Source organism: Protobothrops mucrosquamatus, unplaced genomic scaffold, assembly GCF_001527695.2.
Source record: "Protobothrops mucrosquamatus isolate PMUCROS unplaced genomic scaffold, P.Mucros_1.0 scaffold9, whole genome shotgun sequence".
Classification (NCBI taxonomy): domain Eukaryota; kingdom Metazoa; phylum Chordata; class Lepidosauria; order Squamata; family Viperidae; genus Protobothrops; species Protobothrops mucrosquamatus.
In genome coordinates, this window is record NW_015386396.1 from 417,393 (window position 1) to 438,631 (window position 21,239).

The following is a 21,239-nucleotide window of genomic DNA, read 5'->3' on the forward strand; positions in this document are numbered from 1 at the left end:
TTTTTTTGGCGCCATTGTAACTTTGAACCATTGCTGAATGAATAGCTCTAGGTCGTGGACATCCTGTACTACACTGGGAAAGAGTATGCAAAACAGTTGGGGTAGAAAGGTTTCCCAACCAGAATTTTCCCTTCCAGGAAATTTTCTTTCTTCCCACTTTTTCTGACTGCGCTCTCAATTTCCTTTCGAACAGATTCCCTTACACTGTTCCTCCTGATTATATGTTTCCTTTTGTGTTTCATGCTGCTTGATGCTTTTTGAAAAGAAATAAAAATCAGAGGAACCCCACTGCTGAAGTGTTTGCTCTTTTACAAGAACAGACACTGCCACTGTCCTAATTAAGCCAGCCTTCTTCAAATGGGTGGGTGGGGGGCACAGAAATCTGGGAGAAGCCACAAGGATTGCACGTACCCAATGACATCATCATACAAATAATTTTTAACTCATAAACTCATGTCAGTGATATCATGAAACCATCAGTGCACAGCACACGACTTGTGTGATTGTGTCACGACAGATGTGCCATCATTTGCCTCCCTTGCCCCGCCCTGTAAATGGGATCAGGACAATTAAGTTTATTTAACCACATTTACGTGTAATTAAAACACTCGAAATCTTCTGACCCTATGCAACACTGAGAGGCAAATTGGGACACCAAGCAATTAACCATTCTTAATTGGTTTGCAGCCCTACCTGTGATTTGGGCACGAAGTACAAGAACATGAACTGCATGTGGCTGATTCTACAGGTTCTAACTCTTCATGCATCCTAGTGGTCATCTGGATTAATTTTGCATCCCAGATCTAACATTTCCTAACAAATTTCCTAACAGTGAAATTTAGAAATTCCCTAGCAATGAAAACGATTAACCAGTGGAACAGCTTGCTTTCCGACATTGTGTGTGCTCCGTCACTGGAAGCTTTTAAGAAGAGACTGGACACCCATTTGTCTGGAATGGTATATAAGGCCTTCTGCTTGAGTAGGGGGTTGGACTAGAAGACCTCCAAAGTCCCTTCTAACTCGGTTATTCTGTTATTTCTGTTATTCCAGCCTTCCTTTAAGAAAGATTCACAGCATTACTTACCAGCACTGATAGTACTAAACTTCTGTGTGTCCCTAAGGAGTTGATCAACCATAGGGCTGGCCCGTGGATACAAGGCATGACGATTGATCCCCAGGTGGAACTGGAGCCAGCTTGCTTCGTGTCGGAGTTGAACCACTGAACCCATGGTTAGGTTGCGTTCTTCTCTATAAACCTGGTGTCTTCTGAAATACATGGAACAGAGAACCTGTGTTTATTCAAATGTTAAAAAAATGCCTTGAAGGAATTCTTGCTAATATAGGTAATCCTCAAATTATGATCTCAACTGAGCCCAAAATTTCCTTTACTAAGGGAGACTGTTGTTAAGTGAGTTTTGTCCCATTTTACGACCTTTCTTGCCACAGTTGTCAATGTGAAGTGTTAATGCCACTTTACAATGCCTTGGTAAGGCCACACTTGGAATACTGCATCCAGTTTTGGTCACCATGATGTAAAAAAGATGTTGAGACTCTAGAAAGAATACAGAGAAGAGCAACAAAGATGATCAGGGGACTGGAGGCTAAAACATATAAGGAACGGTTGCTGGAATTGGGTATGTCTAGTTTAATGAAGAGAAGGGCGAGGGCAGTGTTCCAATATCTCAGGGGCTGCCACAAAGAAGAGGGAGTCAAGTTATTCTCCAAAGCGCCTGAAGGCAGGACAAGAAGCAACAGATGGAAACTAATGAAGGAGAGAAGCAACCTAGAACTAAGGAGAAAGTTCCTGACAGCTAGAACAATTAACCAGTGGAACAACCTGCCTCCAGAAGCGGTGAATGCTCCAACACTGGAAGTTTTTAAGAAGAGACTGGGCAGCCATTTGTCTGAAATGGTATAGGGTTTCCTGCCTGAGCAGGGGGTTGGACTAGATGACCTCCAAGGTCCCTTCCAACTTTATTATTATTATTATTATTATTATTATTATTATTATTATTATTATTATTATTATTGTTGTTGTTGTTGTTGTTGTTGTTGTTATTATTATTATTATTATTATTATTATTAATCACTGCAGTTGTTAAGTTAGTAACATGGTTGCTAAGTGAATCTGGCCTCCCCATTGACTTTGCTTGTCAGAAGGTCACAAAAGGTGATCACATGACCCCAGGACACTGCAACTGTTATAAATACATGCCAATTGACAGGTGTCCAAATTTTGATCATGTGTCCATGGGCAATCTGCAATGGTTATAAGTGTGAAAAATGGTCATAAGTCATTTTTTTCAGCATCGGCGTAACTTTGAATAGTCACGAAATGAATGGTTGTAAATCAAGCACTACCTGTAGATAATTTGTCCAAAGAGATCCAAGCTTCAGCCTAGAGAATTAATAGGCTGGACATTCCTATCCTTGCCACAAACCATGCTGGCCCAAGTGGACAATTGGTCTAGCTACTATCTCTCTTCCTCATTTCCTTCTCCCAGTTGCTGGCAGCACATCTGTTCCTGTTAGCAACAGCAGACAATGCCGGTTAGATTTCCTAAAACTCAGTTTACAGACACCATTGCTGTTTCTGCTTTCCACCATGCTCGCAATTCTACTTACCACCATTTATTTAGCGACTGCTCAAAGTTACAATGGCACTGAAAAAGTGACATATGACCTGTTTTCTCACTTACGATCATTGCAGGATCACTGTGATCACATGATCAAAATTCGGATGCTTGGCAACTGGCATGTATTTATGATGGTTGCACTGTCCCAGGGTCATTTGTAACCTTCCCAGAAAGCTTCCAACACGCAAAGTCAATGGGGGACGTCAGGTTCCTCTAATGACCTCAAGATTCATTTACCAATTGCAGTGATTCACTTAACAACTGTGGCAAAAAGGTCATAAATGGGGCAAAAAATCACTTAACAACTGCCTTGCTTAGCAATGGAAATTTTGTGTTCAATTGTGGCCGACAGTCGAGAGCTACCAGCACCCATGTGGTTTTGTGAATGTGTGAGCTTAGGGCCACCAAGAGTATTATTATTTTAGTTTAAAAGGTTATTGTTTAAAATGCTTTCCAAATGGATGGAACCTGGTTGCCTCAAAAACCACCTGGCACAATTACAGTCGATAACCCTGCAGTAACATCACTGCTACATCCCCAGTAGCAGTGTATATACCCTCATGCAGCTCGTGGTCCTAATTTAAAAAAAAAACTGATGGAGAGGAAAAACGACAGAGAAAAAGGAGGTATCAGAAAGAAAAAGGCAATTACGGGTATAGAAACATGGACGTCTACAAGACAGAGAATTGGAGCCTCTACTCATATTTCATTTTGGCTTCACTCCTGGCTACTGATTGCATCGAACCTCCAACAAATTACAGTCATTCATTCATTCATTCATTCATTCATTCATTCATTCATTCATTCATTCATTCATTCATTTGATTTAGATGGCTGCCCATCTCACCAAGTGAACTGAGAGATTAACATGGGGTTAAAAACTTGCCAAGCAAGCTAAACAATGACATAATATACGGTCTTGCATCTTGCACCTTGACTAGGGCTCCTTTAAATCGGAATCCTCCTGCATTAGACTGGAGTCGATTAACACAAGATCTCTCTGCCTTTTTCTTTTTTCTTTCAGTTTGCTGGACATTTTAGAAATGGATGCTAAGAGTTGGCAGCCCAGGCTCTTCCCAGAAGCTGGGAATCTGCAGTGCAAATCTGCTTTATGATTCAGGTAAGCAAGTTCAAGAGAAATAGCCCCCTCTGGATAGTTACCCATCCCTTAGTGCAGTTCTGATTCTTGTAAGCAGATTTGCATTCTGTATCTTTACCTGAATCCCTGTCTAGGTCATAAAATGAATACAGGCTAAAGGGAGCCAGCAGGTACTAGACAAACAAATGCTGGGTACAATTACATTTGAAAAAAAATCTGAAATTGTTTCCTACACTAAGTACTCCAAGAACAAAGGTGGAGAATGGCCTACAGCTCAGGACATTCATGGTTTCAAAAACGTCTAAAAAATAGACGTTTTTGAAACCATGAATCCACCAACCTCTCAGAGAAATATAAATCCAGTACAGTAACTGCATGTGTCAACAGTGACATTTATGAAGGCCATATTTGCATGAAATAGCTTAGTAGATCCACAGTAGAAAACTCTAACTCTGTGGTGCCATCTAGTGGTTACCCAGAATTCTTGCAGCCTAGATACAGCAGCCCAGCCCTTGTGCTTGGGTTAGAGTGGAGTAATTTTAGCTCCCAACAGCTTTGGGTGTAACCTTCCCTGGTGAACTCTGTCATGCAAACACATAAAGGAAATTAACAGAGGGCTCCTGGAAGAGCAACAAGTACTTAGGGTAGTCCACATAACCGGACCTTCTCCCAAAACTCCCTTTTTCTGATTTTTTTCTATTTTTTTCTATTTTTTTCTGTCCCTGAGCATAGAATTTGCTGTTGTGTTATCCAAACTCTCCTACTTAGATCCACTGTGGTGTTATAGTTTTAATCTGGGACAAATAAAGGAAAGTTGATGGATTCTTCTGACTTCGTTTGTCTTCCCACCAACCATTACCTGCCAATCATTCTCTTGAATGAGCAGTGAGACGAGGATGGGGATGGAGAAGTGTAGACAGATGCTTGCAAGCATCTGCAAGCAACTCACAAGTTCCCTGACACCCCTCTTCCCCCCAAAAGGCTGCAGGTACAGAATTCTCATGGGTGTCATCCTGCTCCCTTCCCATCCATGGTTGTCATCAGGGCAATTCTTGGACACCCATTTAGTGCTCTTTTCAAAGGAGAGAAAGGGCATGGAGTAGAGAATCCATTCTGATCCACTACTATGAAGAACGGCCGTTTGGGCAGGGGTATTCATGGCGGGCAGTTCTCAAAAGAAGGGTGTGAACTATGCAAATTGTATGAAGTAAGCAAAACACCACACTTTCCCCCCAAAGTAATAAAAACAGGGGGAAACATGACCCCTCAGGCCCTTATCAGCAGAAATGTCTGTAAGGGTAGTCCTTGACTTAGGATCACAATTGGGCTCAAAATTTTCATTGCTAAGCAAGATAGTTGTTGAGTGAGTTTTGTCATTTTTATGCCCTTTCTTGCGACAGCTGTTAAGTAAGTCATCGCAATTGTTATTAGTAACATGGTTGCAAAGTGAATCAAAGGGGATCACATGGCCCTGGGACACAGCAACCATCATAAATACTTGCCCATTGCCAAATGTCCGAATCTTGACCACATGACTGTGGGGATGCTGCAATGGTCTTAAGTGTGAAAAATGATCATATTTTGCAGCGTCATAACTTTGAACGGTCCCTTAATGAGTGGTTGTCAGTCGAGAATGATCTGCAGTGCATTCGTTGATGGCAGAACCAGACACATGGGGTGGAAGAATGTGGCTCTTTTTTCTTGGTTTAAATTGACCCTCCATATAGCAGAAAAGCACTCAAAAGCGAGTTTGTTGACAAACTAGCCTTGAAAAAAACCCAGGTATTATCAGGAACATAAGATCTAACAAGAGCTATGGAAAACACCACCCGGGCATTCTTGGATGGATGCTTCTGCCAAACCATAGTGGCCCAGCAAAGGTGTGGCCAGCTTATGGTGGCCAATAGGAGCGAGGCAAAACCCAGGCCGACTGCATCATCATCCACCACAATGTCAGTGAAGCATACTAGATCATGTCCACGTTTGGGAGAAGAGGAAGTTTTGGAACAACATGAAAACTGGAATAGCTGAAGCCAACTTGAAGCAGCCTCCAATGTGGGTTGGAGCTGAGACAATGGTAGTGGTCTGAAGACACGGCATATAAATCTCTCTCCCCAATGAGGCAGGGGCCACATCCAAAAGGGGAAAATCAAGGATTAATGTCTCCTGATGTGGGCTTTCAACTCTTTTGTGGCTACAGCACTCAGGAGGCTGACTCTGCCTTTCCACGGAAGAGTGATCAGGTAGAACTGGGGAAGGATTGAGCATTACATGCATTTGTAACTCAGGTGTATCCTGCCTACGTTGCTCTCAAACCTGATCTTCTCTGTTCTGCCAAAGTATCTATTCTACTGGATTGACTGAACCCATTTCACTTCTGAACCAAGTAAAGCGTGTCCAATTTTCAATGGATTTGTCTTAATGCGCTCAGAAACGTTCCGCTAATGGCAATAAAATGATCGAGAGAGAAGCTGCAGTTATAAGATATTGTATACCTGTGTTTGTCCCCTTTGGCTTTACCTGCTTCCCCATTGACTTTGCTTGTGGGGACCGTGTGGGATTCACATAACAACAGCAATCAGAAGTGCCAGAATTGCTGTAACTAAGTGATGTGGAGATGTGACCTCATGCTTTCCAACCATGTTGCTCAGCAATGGCAATGCCAGTCCCTGCTGCTGCTGCCATGAATTGAAGGGTACCTGCAATTTTTTTTAATGCCAACCTCATTTGCTGTCTTCTGAATCTAGCAAGCCAAGTAGGTAGGGACTAATCTCCCAAACTAGAAAGAAAGCTAAGTCTAGTTCTTCAGAAATACCACCATAGGCTGTCTCTATATGTTTGTATTTTTGGGTAAATGAGTACTCTGATTAAGCACAAGATTCTCAGGAGTGGAAAACTAGGAAGCATAAATGATTGAGTTTAAGCAATTGAGCAATAGCTTACTGTATCATTTTCCTGCCACTTTAATAGTACAATTAAATTTGAAAACATTTATTTTCTCCTTTTCCTCTTGCTGTTAACCATCTTGTAACAACCCACCTGTTCCCTGAATCTTATGATAAAGTTATAATTTATAAACTCTGCCCCATACCTGGGTCTGATCAAACTGACTGATCAGAATCCAGGTAATTTGCTTATTCCAGGGCACTTACAAACTGTACAATTCACTTAACAACGGCTGCAAAAAGGTCATAAAATCTCATAACTCACTTAACAACTGCCTTGCTTAGCAACAGAAATTCTGGTCCCCGGTGTGGTTGTAAGTTGAGGATTATCTATAAATGTTTTGTTCCTGCAAATGGCAACAAATCTATCAGCAGTCTTGCAGCGGTCATTTTTATCCCTTGTAATATGATCCTTACAATGATCCTAAATAATACGACTAAATGATTGGGTGTTATCGCAATAGAAGGATCTTTAGTGAATTTGCTTTCCTAGGGCAGAGGTCCCCAACCTTTTGGGTACCAGGGACCGGTTACATGGAGAGAGGTTTTTCTGTGGACCGGAGGGGGTGTGGTTTTGTGTGCTGCCTGCATCCCGTGGATGGGGCTTTGCTTGTTTGTGTGGACCGGTTGCTGGCATGCCGCGGCCCGGTACCGGTCCACGGACCGGGGGGTTGGGGACCCCTGTCCTAGGGGATCTAGAGAAATCAGTGAGACTTAACTTTGTCATAACTAAATTAAGTCCAATTTCTTTGATTGAATCTAAGGATGATCAACGAAGGCTCTTGTGGCTCTTGCAGCTACAACACAATCATTGTAGTACAAACTTTTGTAGGCAACAATTATTTTCAGAGGCATAAAGTGGAGTGAAGATGGCAGTGTGCTTGGACATAGGAGGGAAGCTGTTTTGCAAGATAAAGGTAGAAGAATAGCAAATGTGTACTGACAGCAGAAATGCCACCTATGAGTCATCCAATTTAATCTAATGCAACTTGATTTTTATGAATTGGCCCAGGAATTAAATTCTCCTCCTAAAACTATGCTCCATTTGCATGTGAAATAATTCTTGTTCCTAGAATTATCAGACCTGATTCACCCTCTAAGTGTATAGAGGAACATTACATAAGACAATGTATAATTCTGCAAAAACAATTTGTGGAAAATTTGGCAGAAGACCCTGACCTTTGAATGCCTACTGTACCACACCAACACTGATGGATTTAGCCCTGTTTGCCCATTTCACCAACTAACGCAGGGGGTGGGTGGGTGGGTGGGGGGTGGAATCAGAAGGCATCATTTCCATTTTGTATTATTCACAAAACTGATAATATCTTTGTATAGGAAAGTGATGCCCCACCACATCTAAACTTGGTTTGCTTCTGGTAGGCTCAGGTAAATTGTGCTGAGCAAGGGTGTCCAACCATCGCAATTTTAAGACTTGAGGACTTCAACTCCCAGAATTCCCATGCTGGCTGGGGAATTCTGGGAATGGAAGTTCATAAGTCTTAAAGTTGTCAAAGTCGGACACCCTGGTGCTGAGGAAGCCATAGTACTTACAAATGGAAAAATATAGTATTGGAGTTGCTACATGAAGCCAATGCTCAAATAATCAGATATCACTCAGGCCAATTCAATTAATTTGAATGCTGTTAATTGATGCAGGTTACAAAGCTATGCTTATTTTCCTAGATGTAGCCTCTATGGAAGACAACGGAAGACTCACTTCTTCGTAAACATGCACCAAGATTTTCATCGTAAGCAAGCCTTACTTCAAAATAATTTCTAGATGTTTGTATGGAAATAAATATGCATCAATCACAACAGCAGCTGTACTTATAAACAGTGCTTTTTTTATAAAAAAAAAAAAAAAAGGTGCCGGAATTCACACATATCATACAACTTGCCTTGCCTACCCTACAAGGTTCCATCCAAAAAAGGTACTGGAACTCCGTTCTGGGCGTTCTGTGACAAAAAAAGCCCTGCTTATAAATCACATTAGAAACAAGATGGGGCTTTGTTTGTTTGCGTGGATTGGTTGTTGGCATGCCTCCTCAACCTCTGATCTGGCAGCTGAGTTCATACATTATGCTAAATTGCAAATGTAATTAGCTGGGTTTTAGCATAGCATGTTGACTAAATCCAGCCACTTCGGGTTGTGAATGCTCATTTTAGGCGGGGCCCTGTGAATGAAATAGGCCACGATGGCTTCCTCAACAAATCATAGTTAAAATAGACCAAAAAGTGTAACTCCAGTAATTGTTGGGAGTTGGGAATCAGGACCCCAACCAAATGTGGGTGCAGCAATTCCTTGCTTTTTCCGAGATATGTGCAGTTTCTGGTTCTTTCCCTTAAAGACTTCTAGTGCTATTATGATTGAACTCTGCCCATTTTACTTCTGCTATCAAAATTTACAAAACCTGCCACGGCCTAAAATAAAAATGCTGAGCTCCTTCTAGGCCAACTGCAGAAATGATCTTCAGCTGTTTTCAGATGCTTGCCACAGCTCTTGACATGAATATAAAATGGGCTAGAGGATTTGATTGCTTTATTTTTCTTTTCAGGTTTCTGATCGGCCTTTCTCTTTGCGCTTTTCATTTTCGCCTGCTACTTGGGTTACGCAGGTGAGAAGATTCTCATGTAAGTGCAGCCTGAATTAAGTTGTGTGTCCCTGATTTACATTATTAGTCCCTCTAGATTCAAGACCGTTTGTCTGCCTTTTGCTTCCAGTTTATGAGATCGTAAAGTGTCGGCAACACAATTTATGAATCGGTATGCATCTTGGCTTTAGTGTATAAGAATTCAGTCTTCCAAAACATGTTCTTGCTTTATTTGCAGCTAGGCATTAAAACCCAGACAAGTCTAATGTTAACACAGATTGTTAAACTTCTCTGAATGGCACCCCAGTTTATGGAGGCCATATCTTGCATTACAAAGCAGCTGCACAATAATCAATACTGTCTCACACCCAAAGAATACGATGCAATGCTAAGTCACACCAGGCAAATGGCTTGCCCAGACTGCACAGAAATAATCTTGGCAGATTATTTATTTGGCAGCAAATAAAAAAGCTTCCAAAAAAGAAAATTGCAAAGGATAAATCAACTGCAATGGGTAAGAGAAAGAAAGGGAGAAAAGAGGAGAAACGCAAAGAAAAAGCTTTTTTTCTCCAGGAAGGATGGAATGAGTATATATAATCTTTGATTTATAACCATTCGTTTAGTGGCTGTTGAAAGTTACAATGAAAAAAGGGACTTATGACCATTTTTCACACTTTGAATTGTTGCAGCAAAACCATGGTCAATCAATCAGAATAGAGCTGGAAGAGACATTGGAGGTCTTCTAATCCAATCTTCTTCTAAAGCAGGAGACCCTATACCATTTCAGACAAGTGGCTGTAGAGTCTCTTCTTAAAAGCCTCCAGTGATGAACCACCCACAACTTCTGAAGGCAAGTTGTTCCACTGATTAATTGTTCTAACTGTCAGGAAGTTTCTCCTTCGTTCTAGGTTGCTTCTCTCTTTGATTAGTTTCCATCCATTGTTTCTTGTCCTGCCTTCAGGTCCTTTGGAAAAGAAATTGACCCATTCCTCATTATGGCAGCCTCTCAAATACTGGAATACTGCTATCATGTCACCACTAGTCCTGGCCATACCCAATTCCTGCAATCGTTCTTCATATGTTTTTGTCTCCAGGCCTTTAATCATCTTAGTTGCTCTTCTTTGCACTTTTTCCAAAGTCTCAACATCTATTTTCTAATGTGGTGACCAAAACTGGATGCAGTATTCCAGATGCGGTCTTACTAAGGATTTATAAATACTCCATGTTATGTTGATTCTATGCCTCTGTTTATACAACCAAGGATTGTATTAGCTTTTTTGGCTGTTGCTGCACACTGCTGGCTCATGTTTAAGTGATCGTCCATTAGGACTCCAAGGTCCCTCTCACAGTTACTGTTTTTGAGCCAGGTTTCACCTAATCTATACTTGTACCTTTGGTTTTTCCTGCCTTGATATAAAACCTTGCTTTTCTCCACATTAAATTTCATGTTGTTGATAGGGTCCATTGTTCTAGTCTGTCAAGTTCTTTTGGGATTCTGAGCTTGTCTTCTGGGGTGTTGGCTACTCCTGCCAGCTTAGTGTCATCTGCAAATTTGATGAGTCATGTGATTAAAATTCGACTGCTTGGCAACTGGTTCCTATTTATGATGGTTGGGATCATGTTATCACCTTTTGCGACCTTCCAACAAGCAAACTTAATGAGGAAGGCAGATTCACTTAACAACTGTGTTACTAACTTAACAACTGCAGTGATTCACTTAACAAGAAAGGTTGTTAATTGGGATAAAACACACTTAATAAGTGTCTTGTTTAGTAACAGAAATTTTGGTTTCAATTGTGATTGTAAATTGAGGACTACTTATACCACAGTGGATGGGACACAATTAACATTTTCTTTTAGACTTTAGTCTGATTCACACAATATGCAGAGCCATAATGTGATTAGATTTGATTTTGGCTTAGCATGCTGTGGTGGTTCACGACTATAAATTCACTTCGGCTGAGACTGAAGTTAAGCACAAATGGTCTTTCAAAATTTTCCACTGAACTTGCATGGAGAGAAATTAAGTCATGGAGTCTCTATGTTTCTCCGGGGAAGGAGAATTTCTCCCCTACTTTCTCCACGATAAGGTTCCTCCTTAACCATGATGGTAGTACTATTACTGAAAAATCCCAACGGGAGAAAGAATTCCCTTATGAGATTTTTCTTTTGGGATTTAATGGAAGTACGAGAAGCTGCAGGAGAAATGATAGTACAGAGAAAGTGCAAGAACGTCACCTGCACTTTGATCATAACTAAACAAAAGGCAGAAACATCACCCTCCATCCTTCAGTCTTTCCGCAAACACTCTTCTCTCCCCTTGAAAGAATTTCTAAAGCAAATTCATCTGATGATCCAAAGCAGAACATCCAGATTCAGTCACAGTTTTGTTCCATATAGCATTAACCTTGTGAACTCTAAAGCTTCCTCTTTCTGTTATCTATTCAAGATGGACAGTGATTAATATTTATATTATTGATATGTAAGGGCGTAGATTTATGACAATAAAGGTTATCTTATCTTAACGTCTTGTCTTACCTTATCTTTTCTTACCTTACCTTTTCTTATCTCACCTTATCTTATCTTGCCTAACCTTACCTTGCCTTACCTTACCTTACCTTACCCTATCCTATCCTATCCTATCCTATCCTATCCTATCCTATCCTATCCTATCCTATCCTATCCTGCCTTGCCTTGCCTTGCCTTGCCTTGCCAAATTGAATGCAATTTGGTAGGGGAAAAAATGCAGGAGAATTTCTGGGCTTAGCAGTTTGGTGAAAGCTCAAAGGACTTCAGCATCACCTGGGATGACTTCCAAGTCTTACAACCCAAACATTAGGACAAACAGCAAAGAAAGCATTTCCATTTCAGATCTGAGGTTGATTTATTTTCCACATTCTTTGGATTCTGACATATTTTTCTAAGTGAGAGAGGAGAACATTTGTAGCTTAGACTTAAAATGAGGGGTCCGTGATGCCCTCTGAGATTGTTTTCTTGCAGATGTTTCATTACCCAAACTAGGTAACCTCATCAGGATCATGTGATCACCTTTTGCTAGAAAGGAATGTGGTTTGCTCTCACTTTATATTCTAGTGCAGGGGTGTCAAACTCGTTGCGTCATGTGACGTGTCACAACGTATCGTGACTTTTTCCCCCTTGCCGGAGCTGGGGTGGTGCAGCTTCAATGTGACGCCTCCAGCCTGTGGGCCAGCAGTTTGACACCCCTGTTCTAGTGGTTTATATTCCACTAATGATGTTATCTGGTTTGGATAATGAAATGTCTGTAAGAAAACAACCACGCTCAGAGAGCACCAAGGACCCCTCATCTTTTTCTAAAGTTGGCTTGTTTTCTTATTTTTTTATCTATGCTGTTGCCAAGAAAGCTTGCACAGAAATGTCCATTTGGACATCAGAAAGATGAGCTCACCTGACAGAATATTTATTTTCTCTCTCTCTCTTTTGCCTCATTATTATTTCTTCAGATGTGCACACAGAATGATTGTCACCTTTTATTTTCTGGTGTAGCTCATTTATTCATTCATCCATCCATCTATCCCCTTTACATCCCTCTATGATTGTATGCAGTCTCTTGGCTCATCTAATTCAGACACCAGCCTTACCCAAACATACTCTACAAATAAAAGTCTACGTCACAACACTCAAAAGATCCACGTCAATGTCTTTTTCTTGGGAAACAGATTTATCTACAGAATTTCCATCTCATTTCTTGGGTCTTTAGGTATTTAATAAACCTGTGAGAGACACTGTTCAAAGACTCCCCAGCAGAGATTCAAGGACACAGCTGTTTGATAAGGTGATTTGTTATTAAGGATGATAGAAAAGTCATAATAAAGCAGAAAAAACACCAATAAAACAGCAATCCGGAAATCCAAACCTTCTGCTTCTTTTTTCCACTTGCATACATTCCAAGCAGCTCCTTTCTCAGAGGGAGGGATGGCTGACATCTGGACATTGTTATTATAACTGCCCTGCCTGGTCTCAAACATCTCGTTCCTGACCTTCTTCCTTAAAGCTTTCAAAGTTTTCAAATTTTCAACCCTTAGGTATCATTACTATTCATTAAAAAGAGCCTGTCAAGGTAGTTCTTGACTTAACAACCATATATTCAGTGACTCTTCAAAGTTACAAAGGCACTGAAAAAAGCCACTTATGACCGTTTTTCACACTTACATGATCACAGTTGTGTGATCAAAATTCAGATGCTGGCAACTGGTTCATATTTATGACAGTTGCCGTGTCCCAGGATCATGTGATCTCCTTTTGTGGCCGCTTGACCAGCAAAGTCAATGGGGAAGCCAGATTCACTTAACAACCATGTTCCTAATTTAACAACTGCAGTGATTCACTTAGCAAGTGTGGCAAGAAAAGTCATAAAATGAGGCAAAACTCACTTAATTGTTGCTTAGCAACCGAACTTTTGGGCTCAATTGTGGTCATAAGTCCAGGACTACCTATATCAGTGGTGGGGAACCTATGGCACGAGTGCCAGAGGCGGCACTCGGAACCCTCTCTGTGGGCATGCACACCGTCGCCCCAGCCCCGCCTCCCCCCGCAGCCCAGTCCTCACCAGCAGCCCCCCTGGAGGAGAGTCAGCCCCAGGTGCGGCCCACACGGAGCAGCACAGCCAAGCACATGGCAGCTGGGCAGCACATGATGCTGCGGGGCACGGGCGGAGGGTGTAGCCACCATGGCGCTGCAGGGCTGCCTGGGTGATCTGCAGCAGGCCGTGGATGGCCCTGAGGGCGAGCGGGGTGAGGGCGGAGCAGAGTGGGGGCGGGCAGGTGGAGCGGGGGCAGGCCGGGGGCAGGGCAGTTTTGGGGCACTCGGTCTCTAAAAGGTTCGCCATCACTGACCTATATTGTAATTGGCCTGTCTTGTCTCAAACTTCCTGTTCCTGACCTTGGTCTTTCCAGCCTTTATAGCTGTACAGCCTTAAAAAAATATTTAAGATTTTTTCAATCCTAACACATTTTTACTATTCATTAAATAGAGCCAATAGAGTGATAAGGATGTTGGACCAGAAATGAGCAGATCCAGAGATCCCATCTTCAACCACGGAAACTCCCTGAGTGAGGGTGGGTTAATCAGTTTCTCTCAGCCCCCAACTCCCTTTCCTGAGGGGAAAATAGGTTTTGTATTTCGCTATGAACACAGACCAGGTGGAAATACAGAACCCCTTTTTCTTCAACTTCTGCTGCAGGTCTGAGAGATACTGCTGCTTTAAGAGCAACTTTAATGAGTCAACTCCTAAATTGCTGCAGCAACATCAGTTTTAAAGCTTGCCCAGATGCCTGAAAATAACCAACCTGCTGTAATAAATAGCAGGGAGGGGCCGTGTTTTTGTGCTGTTTGGAAGACTTCCTCCAAATCAGTTTTGAAGCATGGATGGACTTAATCATAAGTCCAAAACCTCTAAGAAAAGCGAAGGACCCATCTGTGACAAGCAGAAGTTCTAGTGGTCCACCTTGCCCATCATTGCTGTTTATGTTGGAGAGTGTACCCTGCAGCCACACAGCTCTTAAGAACACATTTTCTACTAGGAGAAGGAAGGGGAAAATATGTGGCAGTTTTAGATGACTTTTTACCAACTCAGAGTGGTTTTGTGTGTGTGTGTGCGCACCTTTGAGTCAGTTTTTGACTCCTGGTGACTGCCTCGACTAGATCCTGCAATTTTCTTTGCAAGGTTTTGGGGAATAGGTTTGTTTTTGCTTGCTTCCTTATAGAGTTGAGGGAGAGTGACTGGCCTACCCATTTGGCTTTGTGCCTAAGGCTGGAGTAGAGCTCATTGTCTCCCGGCTTCTAGTCTGAGGCCTTAACCACTACTCCAAACTGGTTCTTGGCTTTTGGCAGAATAAAATATTCTGCCAAAGATGACATTTGGCTTTGGACCGCATGAAGTTTCACTGTACAACAGACTCTTTAGCAACATTTTGATGGCCCAGAAAGCCATCGGGATTCTGGAAATAATCTTGGATCAGATTCCTGATATCTGAGTACAGGCTTCAGGACACTTCCATTAATTTAAAAACATAGCTTTGTTTTGGATGGTTGTTCCAGGCATACTTCCAAGGTGCCATGGTTTATTTTTTTTTTATATTACAGATGTTTATCCATTGGTTAAAGACAGATGAGACTTCCTTTTATTTTCTCGTAAGACATTTCTTTGGTCTGAAGCGAAATTAAGGTTGACCCTGATAGACTTCATTCCACCCTAGTAGCTTGAAAAAGAACAAGCTGTCACTTTCTGACACAGAGACAATTGATCAACCGATTGCCTTTCTGCAACAGCAACCCACAAAAAGCAACCACAACTTACTTGGGCAGCTTATATTTCCTTTCTTTTCCTCCCGGAGCTTGCCTTTTGTTTTGTTTTTTGCTATGCTTCTTCCTGCAAGTACTTCCCTTTTTCTTCTCTCACAAAAACCTTTCAGGGTTGCTGCTACAAACCGTTGCCTTTGATCCCTCATTGCTTTTTACAAAGGAGTTAATGATGAAGCTGGCTCCAATTGTCGCTATGAATCGGGTGGCCTTGCTTTCATCAGAAAGACATGAAATTTATGGTTTGCCTCTAGTTATGGGAAATTGGATCAATTGTTCTTGAGCAAATGAACAGTGAACGTCTCCTCTCAGTCCCGATATAGATCAGCCTAGCAGCCTTTGCTAGCTGAGAATTTCAATCCATCTAGGGCAGACATGTCAAACACAAGGCCCGGGGGCTGGATGCAGCCTGCGAAGTGGTTTCATGTGGCCCGCGAAGCCATCCTGGAAACAGTGAGGGAACGGCCCCCGCTGCCTTGGCCCTGGCCCAGGCCAGCCGGGAGCCAATGTACAATTTTGTGGTGGCCATCTTGGCACTTGCCCCGGTGGACCATGCCTTGGCACTTGCCCTGGTCCCACCTCCTTCTGCCAGAGACCCTCAGATCTGTCCCACTCCTGCCCAGGCCCCCACAGACACCCTTGACGGGAATGATGTAGAACTGGCCACGCCCACCCAGTAGGCCACACCTACTCCATCCACGCCCACCCAGTAGGCTGCACCCACTCTGACCACACCCACCCAGCCCCCCAAGGGCAACTGCAATGCTGATGCGGCCCTCAGTGAAATTGAGTTTGACACCCCTGATCGAGGGACTCATCGAGAATATCTTTTTATGTGGTGGCTAAGAGATGAAGGTTCGAGACCTGAGCTCCATATGATGGGGTGAGCTCCCGTCCTCAGCTCCTGCCAGCCTAGACGTTCAAAAGCATGCAAATGCGAGTAGGTGAATAGGGACTACTTCGGTGGAAGGTAACATGACATCATGCTGCCCAAATGACCACAGAAATGTCTTTGGACAGCGCTGGCTCAGTGGTCTTGAAACAGTGATGAGCACCGCCCGCTACAGTTGGCAATGTCTAGTAGAGTAAAATCTGCAGGGACTCCTTTTTTTTTTTTTTTTAAGGAGATGAAGATGTCTTGATGGTATATAATCAATCTAGGGGACAGCAGATAGGGTGAAGTTGCATGCTAGTCTCTCTGGACACAACCTGTGGTGGAATGTCGTCTGAATTCCCAGGAGGGAGGGGCCACATTCCAGAGGGCAAAGAGGCAGCAAAGCATGGAAAGTCTGGTAGGGAGGAAGAGAGTAAAAATGGCTCCTCCCTAGCACTTCTCAGAGTATACCTGTAGTTATGCAAATTGTTGCTTTAGTTTGGTAAGATTTCTGTCTATTGGTGAGCAACAATAAAAGAAAATACTTGGAAGTAACTCATGTCTTTCTTGGTTCCTGGGAACAGGGGCTGAAACAACCAGTTGCTTTGCTTCCTTCTTATCCTATAGGAGCTAGGAAAGTATGTCATACTATATTTATTTATCAGATTTTCAAACTGCTCATCTCCATCATAGGGTACCCCCTACAGTGTACATGGGATGGAAGGTCATACAGCTTCCACGCACAATATTCCAAAAGCCACAAATGGCGGCTCCCTTGGTTAAAATTTCAGTCCTATCCAATGTCATCTGGGATGTGAAAATCCTCCTTCAGTTAGCATGCCCAGGGTTCTGTTACTTGTGCATGGCATTTCTCCCTCTTTTTCCTTTCCCATTGTATTGTTGACTATTTTTTTAAAAAAATCCTTAGACATAATATAGATGTGTTGACAGTTCAACCTTGGCAGCAAAGAATCAGGTTTTTTTTTAAAATCTCTGGGCTGCCAACCAGTGGTTATCCAGATGGGCACAGCTGAGATACAGCCAGTGAATTAGAGTTGTGGAACATGAAGAATTTGAGGAAGGGCTTCCCTGTGTAAATGATTTCAAATGCTATTAGCCCTCAACTTAAGACCACAACTGAACCCAAAATTTAAATTGCCAAGCAAGACAGTTGTTAATTCAGTTCCCCCCCCTTTTACCACTTTTCTTGCCACTGTTGTTAAGTGAATCACTGCAGTTGTTAAGTTAGTAACACGGCTTGTTGTGACCTTGTTAGGTCACAAAAGGTGATCACATGAACCCAGGACATTGCAACCATCATACAGTAAATACAAACCAGTTGCCAAGTGTTTCAATTTTGATCACATGACCACAGGGAAGCTGAAATGGTTATAAGTGCCAAAAAGGGTCATAAGTCACTTTATTCAGTGCTGTGATAACTTCAAGCGGTCATTAAACTAACGGTTGTAAGTAGAGGACTAGGTGTACATAATCTAATGAAAGGCTGCAAGGAGTTAGAGCTTCCCTAGGAGCAAAGGCTATTGGGAAAGGAATTCCCTCACACAGGCTGCCAAAGTACTAAACTATGGCCCAGTTTTTTCAGTTATATGCCCGAAGCCGGAGGTGGGCTAGTCAGTTTCAGAGCTTTGCACCTTCTAGGACAGGTCCAGAGCTCAGCGGTTTGGTTGTTCTACCACTAGGTGGCAGTAAAGAGGCCTTGACTCTCTTTCAGTTGCTTGCTCAGCGGCTTATTAGGTCAATGGATCATCTGCGCATAGGGACAAAGAAAAAAGCATACACAGCAAGCCAAATAACTAAGGATTTCAGTCATTCTTTTCATCCTATTTGTGAAACCAGAGACAGGGTAATCAATGCCAGAGGAGTGTGCTCTGCACGCTGACTAGATGGCTGCTCAGTCAAGCCACTGGCAAAATTAAAAGCAAAAAGCTGTCAGTAGCAAGGCTGAAGTCGCATTAAAGCCAGAAAAAAAAAAAATGGACAGGTAGGAAAATGGTCAAGAAGTGGACCGGCAGACCCAACTGGCGCCTCATGAGTTCCAGCTTGGCACGCATTATTTGAAGCTGCCTTCCCAACGAGCATCAGCACACTCCACATTGCCCATATGCAGCATCTTGAGCCGGGATATTAGGGAAAATGCCCCTCTTTGGAGGTTGGTTGCTTTGAGTTGAATTTTACTGTTATTGTCATTTTTGTTAACTGCTGCAGGCCGGCTTTGGCAGGAGCAGGAAGTATACAAGTCCAATAAATAATGAATAAAGAATCTTTCTTGATGGCTGGCTCCTTTAGAGGAGGAGAGGAGGAGGAGGATGGAAGGAGATATCAGAAAAAGAACAAAAAATGTTAAGGGTTAGTTTTGGATCTGTCCCTACTCATTGCTTGCCTCGGTCCCATCTAATAGCTTATCCTCCAGGAATGTGTCCCTCAGAAAAGAGGAGGGTGACCCCACCTCATTCCAGCTGAAAGAGACTAAAACGATTTTTTAAAATCATTTTTGTTTTGTTTTGTTTTGTTCTCCGATGAAGACAAACAGGTGATGGAACACGTCGCCTTGTTCACAACGGCTGCAAGGAAGACACGAAAGCACATCCAGACAAACAGCGCTGCTAATATTTAGAGGGGATGTACTGAGCTGATACGGCTGAGGTGATTTTATGTGCATTTTGCTAAAACCTACAGTTGAGGATAAATGTTTAAATATGTAACAATTTTTTTTTAAAAAAAAGCCCGACGAAAGAGCTTGTCTTTCATCTCTGTTGTCATGAGTCGTTGGCACTAAGCGACAGGGGTTTTTTTTTTATCTCCGCTGTCACATTTCAGTGGCTTAAACAGGGGAAGACTCGTTCCCTTGAATCGAAGCAGTCAGCAATGCTCCCTGATCAGCTCCTTGGATCTCACACCAGTTTTCTTCTTACTTTATACTTTTTTTTTTGAGGTTTTTGTGTGTGTGTGTGTGTGTGTGTGTGCGTCTGCGTGTTTCTGGAAGGGGAGGTTGTTATTTTCTCGGGCATCATATAAGCTGTGCTGATTAGAGACCCAGCCTCAGACAGACACCCTGGCAGTTTACGATAAAGATTTTTTTGGCTCCTGCACAAGATTTTCAGCATGACTTTTCCTGCAGGACAAAAAGTGACCCTGCTAACTTTAAAGGCAGCCGGTAAGTTGCTAAACGAGCTTGACTGCTGCATTTGGAAAAGAGGCCATTACTCAAGCAGCAATCTCTTTGCTCTTATTTAAACTTCTGTGCCTGTGTGGGTTTTAAGCAGGCCAAGGCTGACCTCAGAAACATGCTGACCTGGATGTATCTGCTTGAGAAATCAACAGGACTTCGGTCCAAGAAATAGCTGATGGGCAGCAATGTGAAAAGCCGTTTCTCTCCATTAGTTTACTCCCTAGTAATCTGCTAGGGAGATAACACCTAATATTAGGGATAAGGCCCTCAACAGAGAACAAACCGCAGAATGAGCCGACTCTAATCCTGGTTCTTTTAGAAAGTACGTTCACATGGTACTGCATTAAGCCATTCCAGTTGATGAATATGGATGCTCACATAACTCATCCTTATTCCACACAACTCATACTCCCCAATCAGCTGCTCATCTATGTTTAAACAGCACAGGCAAAACAAATGGTTCCCCTTTCTGATGAGCACTGACCAGGATTTGAATACTAACAAGCAACCATATTTTCAGATTCTGGTCAGCCCTAACTAGAAGTGTCAGCCATTATTAAGCACAAACAACAGATGTGTAGAGTTCAAATTAGCCACTGTATTTTGCTATGCCTACTTTACAGGAATCTTCTCAGACTGGCAGCTGTGACCTAGGAAAGACTAGACAAGGCTCAATGGCATTCAAAGGGGGGGGGGTCAGACCTTGCCCACTTGTGTTTATGTAATGATTCCAGACTAATTCCCTGTTTGACCCCTCCAGTTGATAGTTGCTCTCCAACACATTTCATTTTCACACATTATCCTTGCTGTATTAGGAACAACCCACTGTAGCTCAGGGCTTCTGTGAAACAGGAAGAGGATGTAGTATACTAATTCACACTAAATTGACTTTCTTTTTGATTCAGCACCCAATAAAAGTTACTGGTGCTTTGTGTTATGACCTAAATGGCTCAGCACCCATATATCTGAGTTTCTCTCTCCAAGAACAACAGTATTTTTAGATAATCAAGAAATCCTTCATGACATCAGAAAATTCTCTATTGTGCCCCTTGATTGTGGAACTCTACTCTGTAAGGAAGCGTAGGGGCATTGGTGAAAATATTCTTGCACTCTTTTGGGTGTTACACAAACCCTGATGAACAGCCAATGTCAGTTTTTTGCACCTCTTTGCTGCTGTTGAAAAAGCTACTGTGAATTTTGCAGACCAGATATAAATAGCAGCCCCTGAGCCAAGTCAAACAACTATTTGTTCCCACATTGCAGTTTTTAAAGCGTATGTATTTATTTTATAAAATTTCTGCCTTTGTATTATATATTTATCTATAATTATATTTTTTCCAAAATTACATGTTGTCAACAGCTCTGAGAACAAAAGAAGAAGGTAGCATAAGCATAGCTTAAAGACATAAAAAATACCTCAAAATAACAAGGTGTATGTCTTGCTTTCCATAGATAGCTCCAGCCCATATGAAGTTGTATGACAATTAAACATCACAGTGTTAATCTAACTAGGTGACATGACACTAAGCATTGACATTAAACTTTAGGCATCATGAATGGAC

At 42.3% G+C, this 21,239-nt stretch overlaps 1 protein-coding gene across 1 annotated transcript in view; it reads right to left on the minus strand.

Annotated features, from left to right (window-relative positions):
* Positions 1-21,239, minus strand: part of FAM20A (FAM20A golgi associated secretory pathway pseudokinase) — a 50,318-nt gene that overhangs the window by 23,102 nt on the left and 5,977 nt on the right. Inside the window, exon 2 of the mRNA XM_015810378.1 lies at positions 1,085-1,266. Coding sequence (XP_015665864.1) covers positions 1,085-1,266 — 182 coding nt within the window. The remainder of the gene's footprint in view (positions 1-1,084; positions 1,267-21,239) is intronic.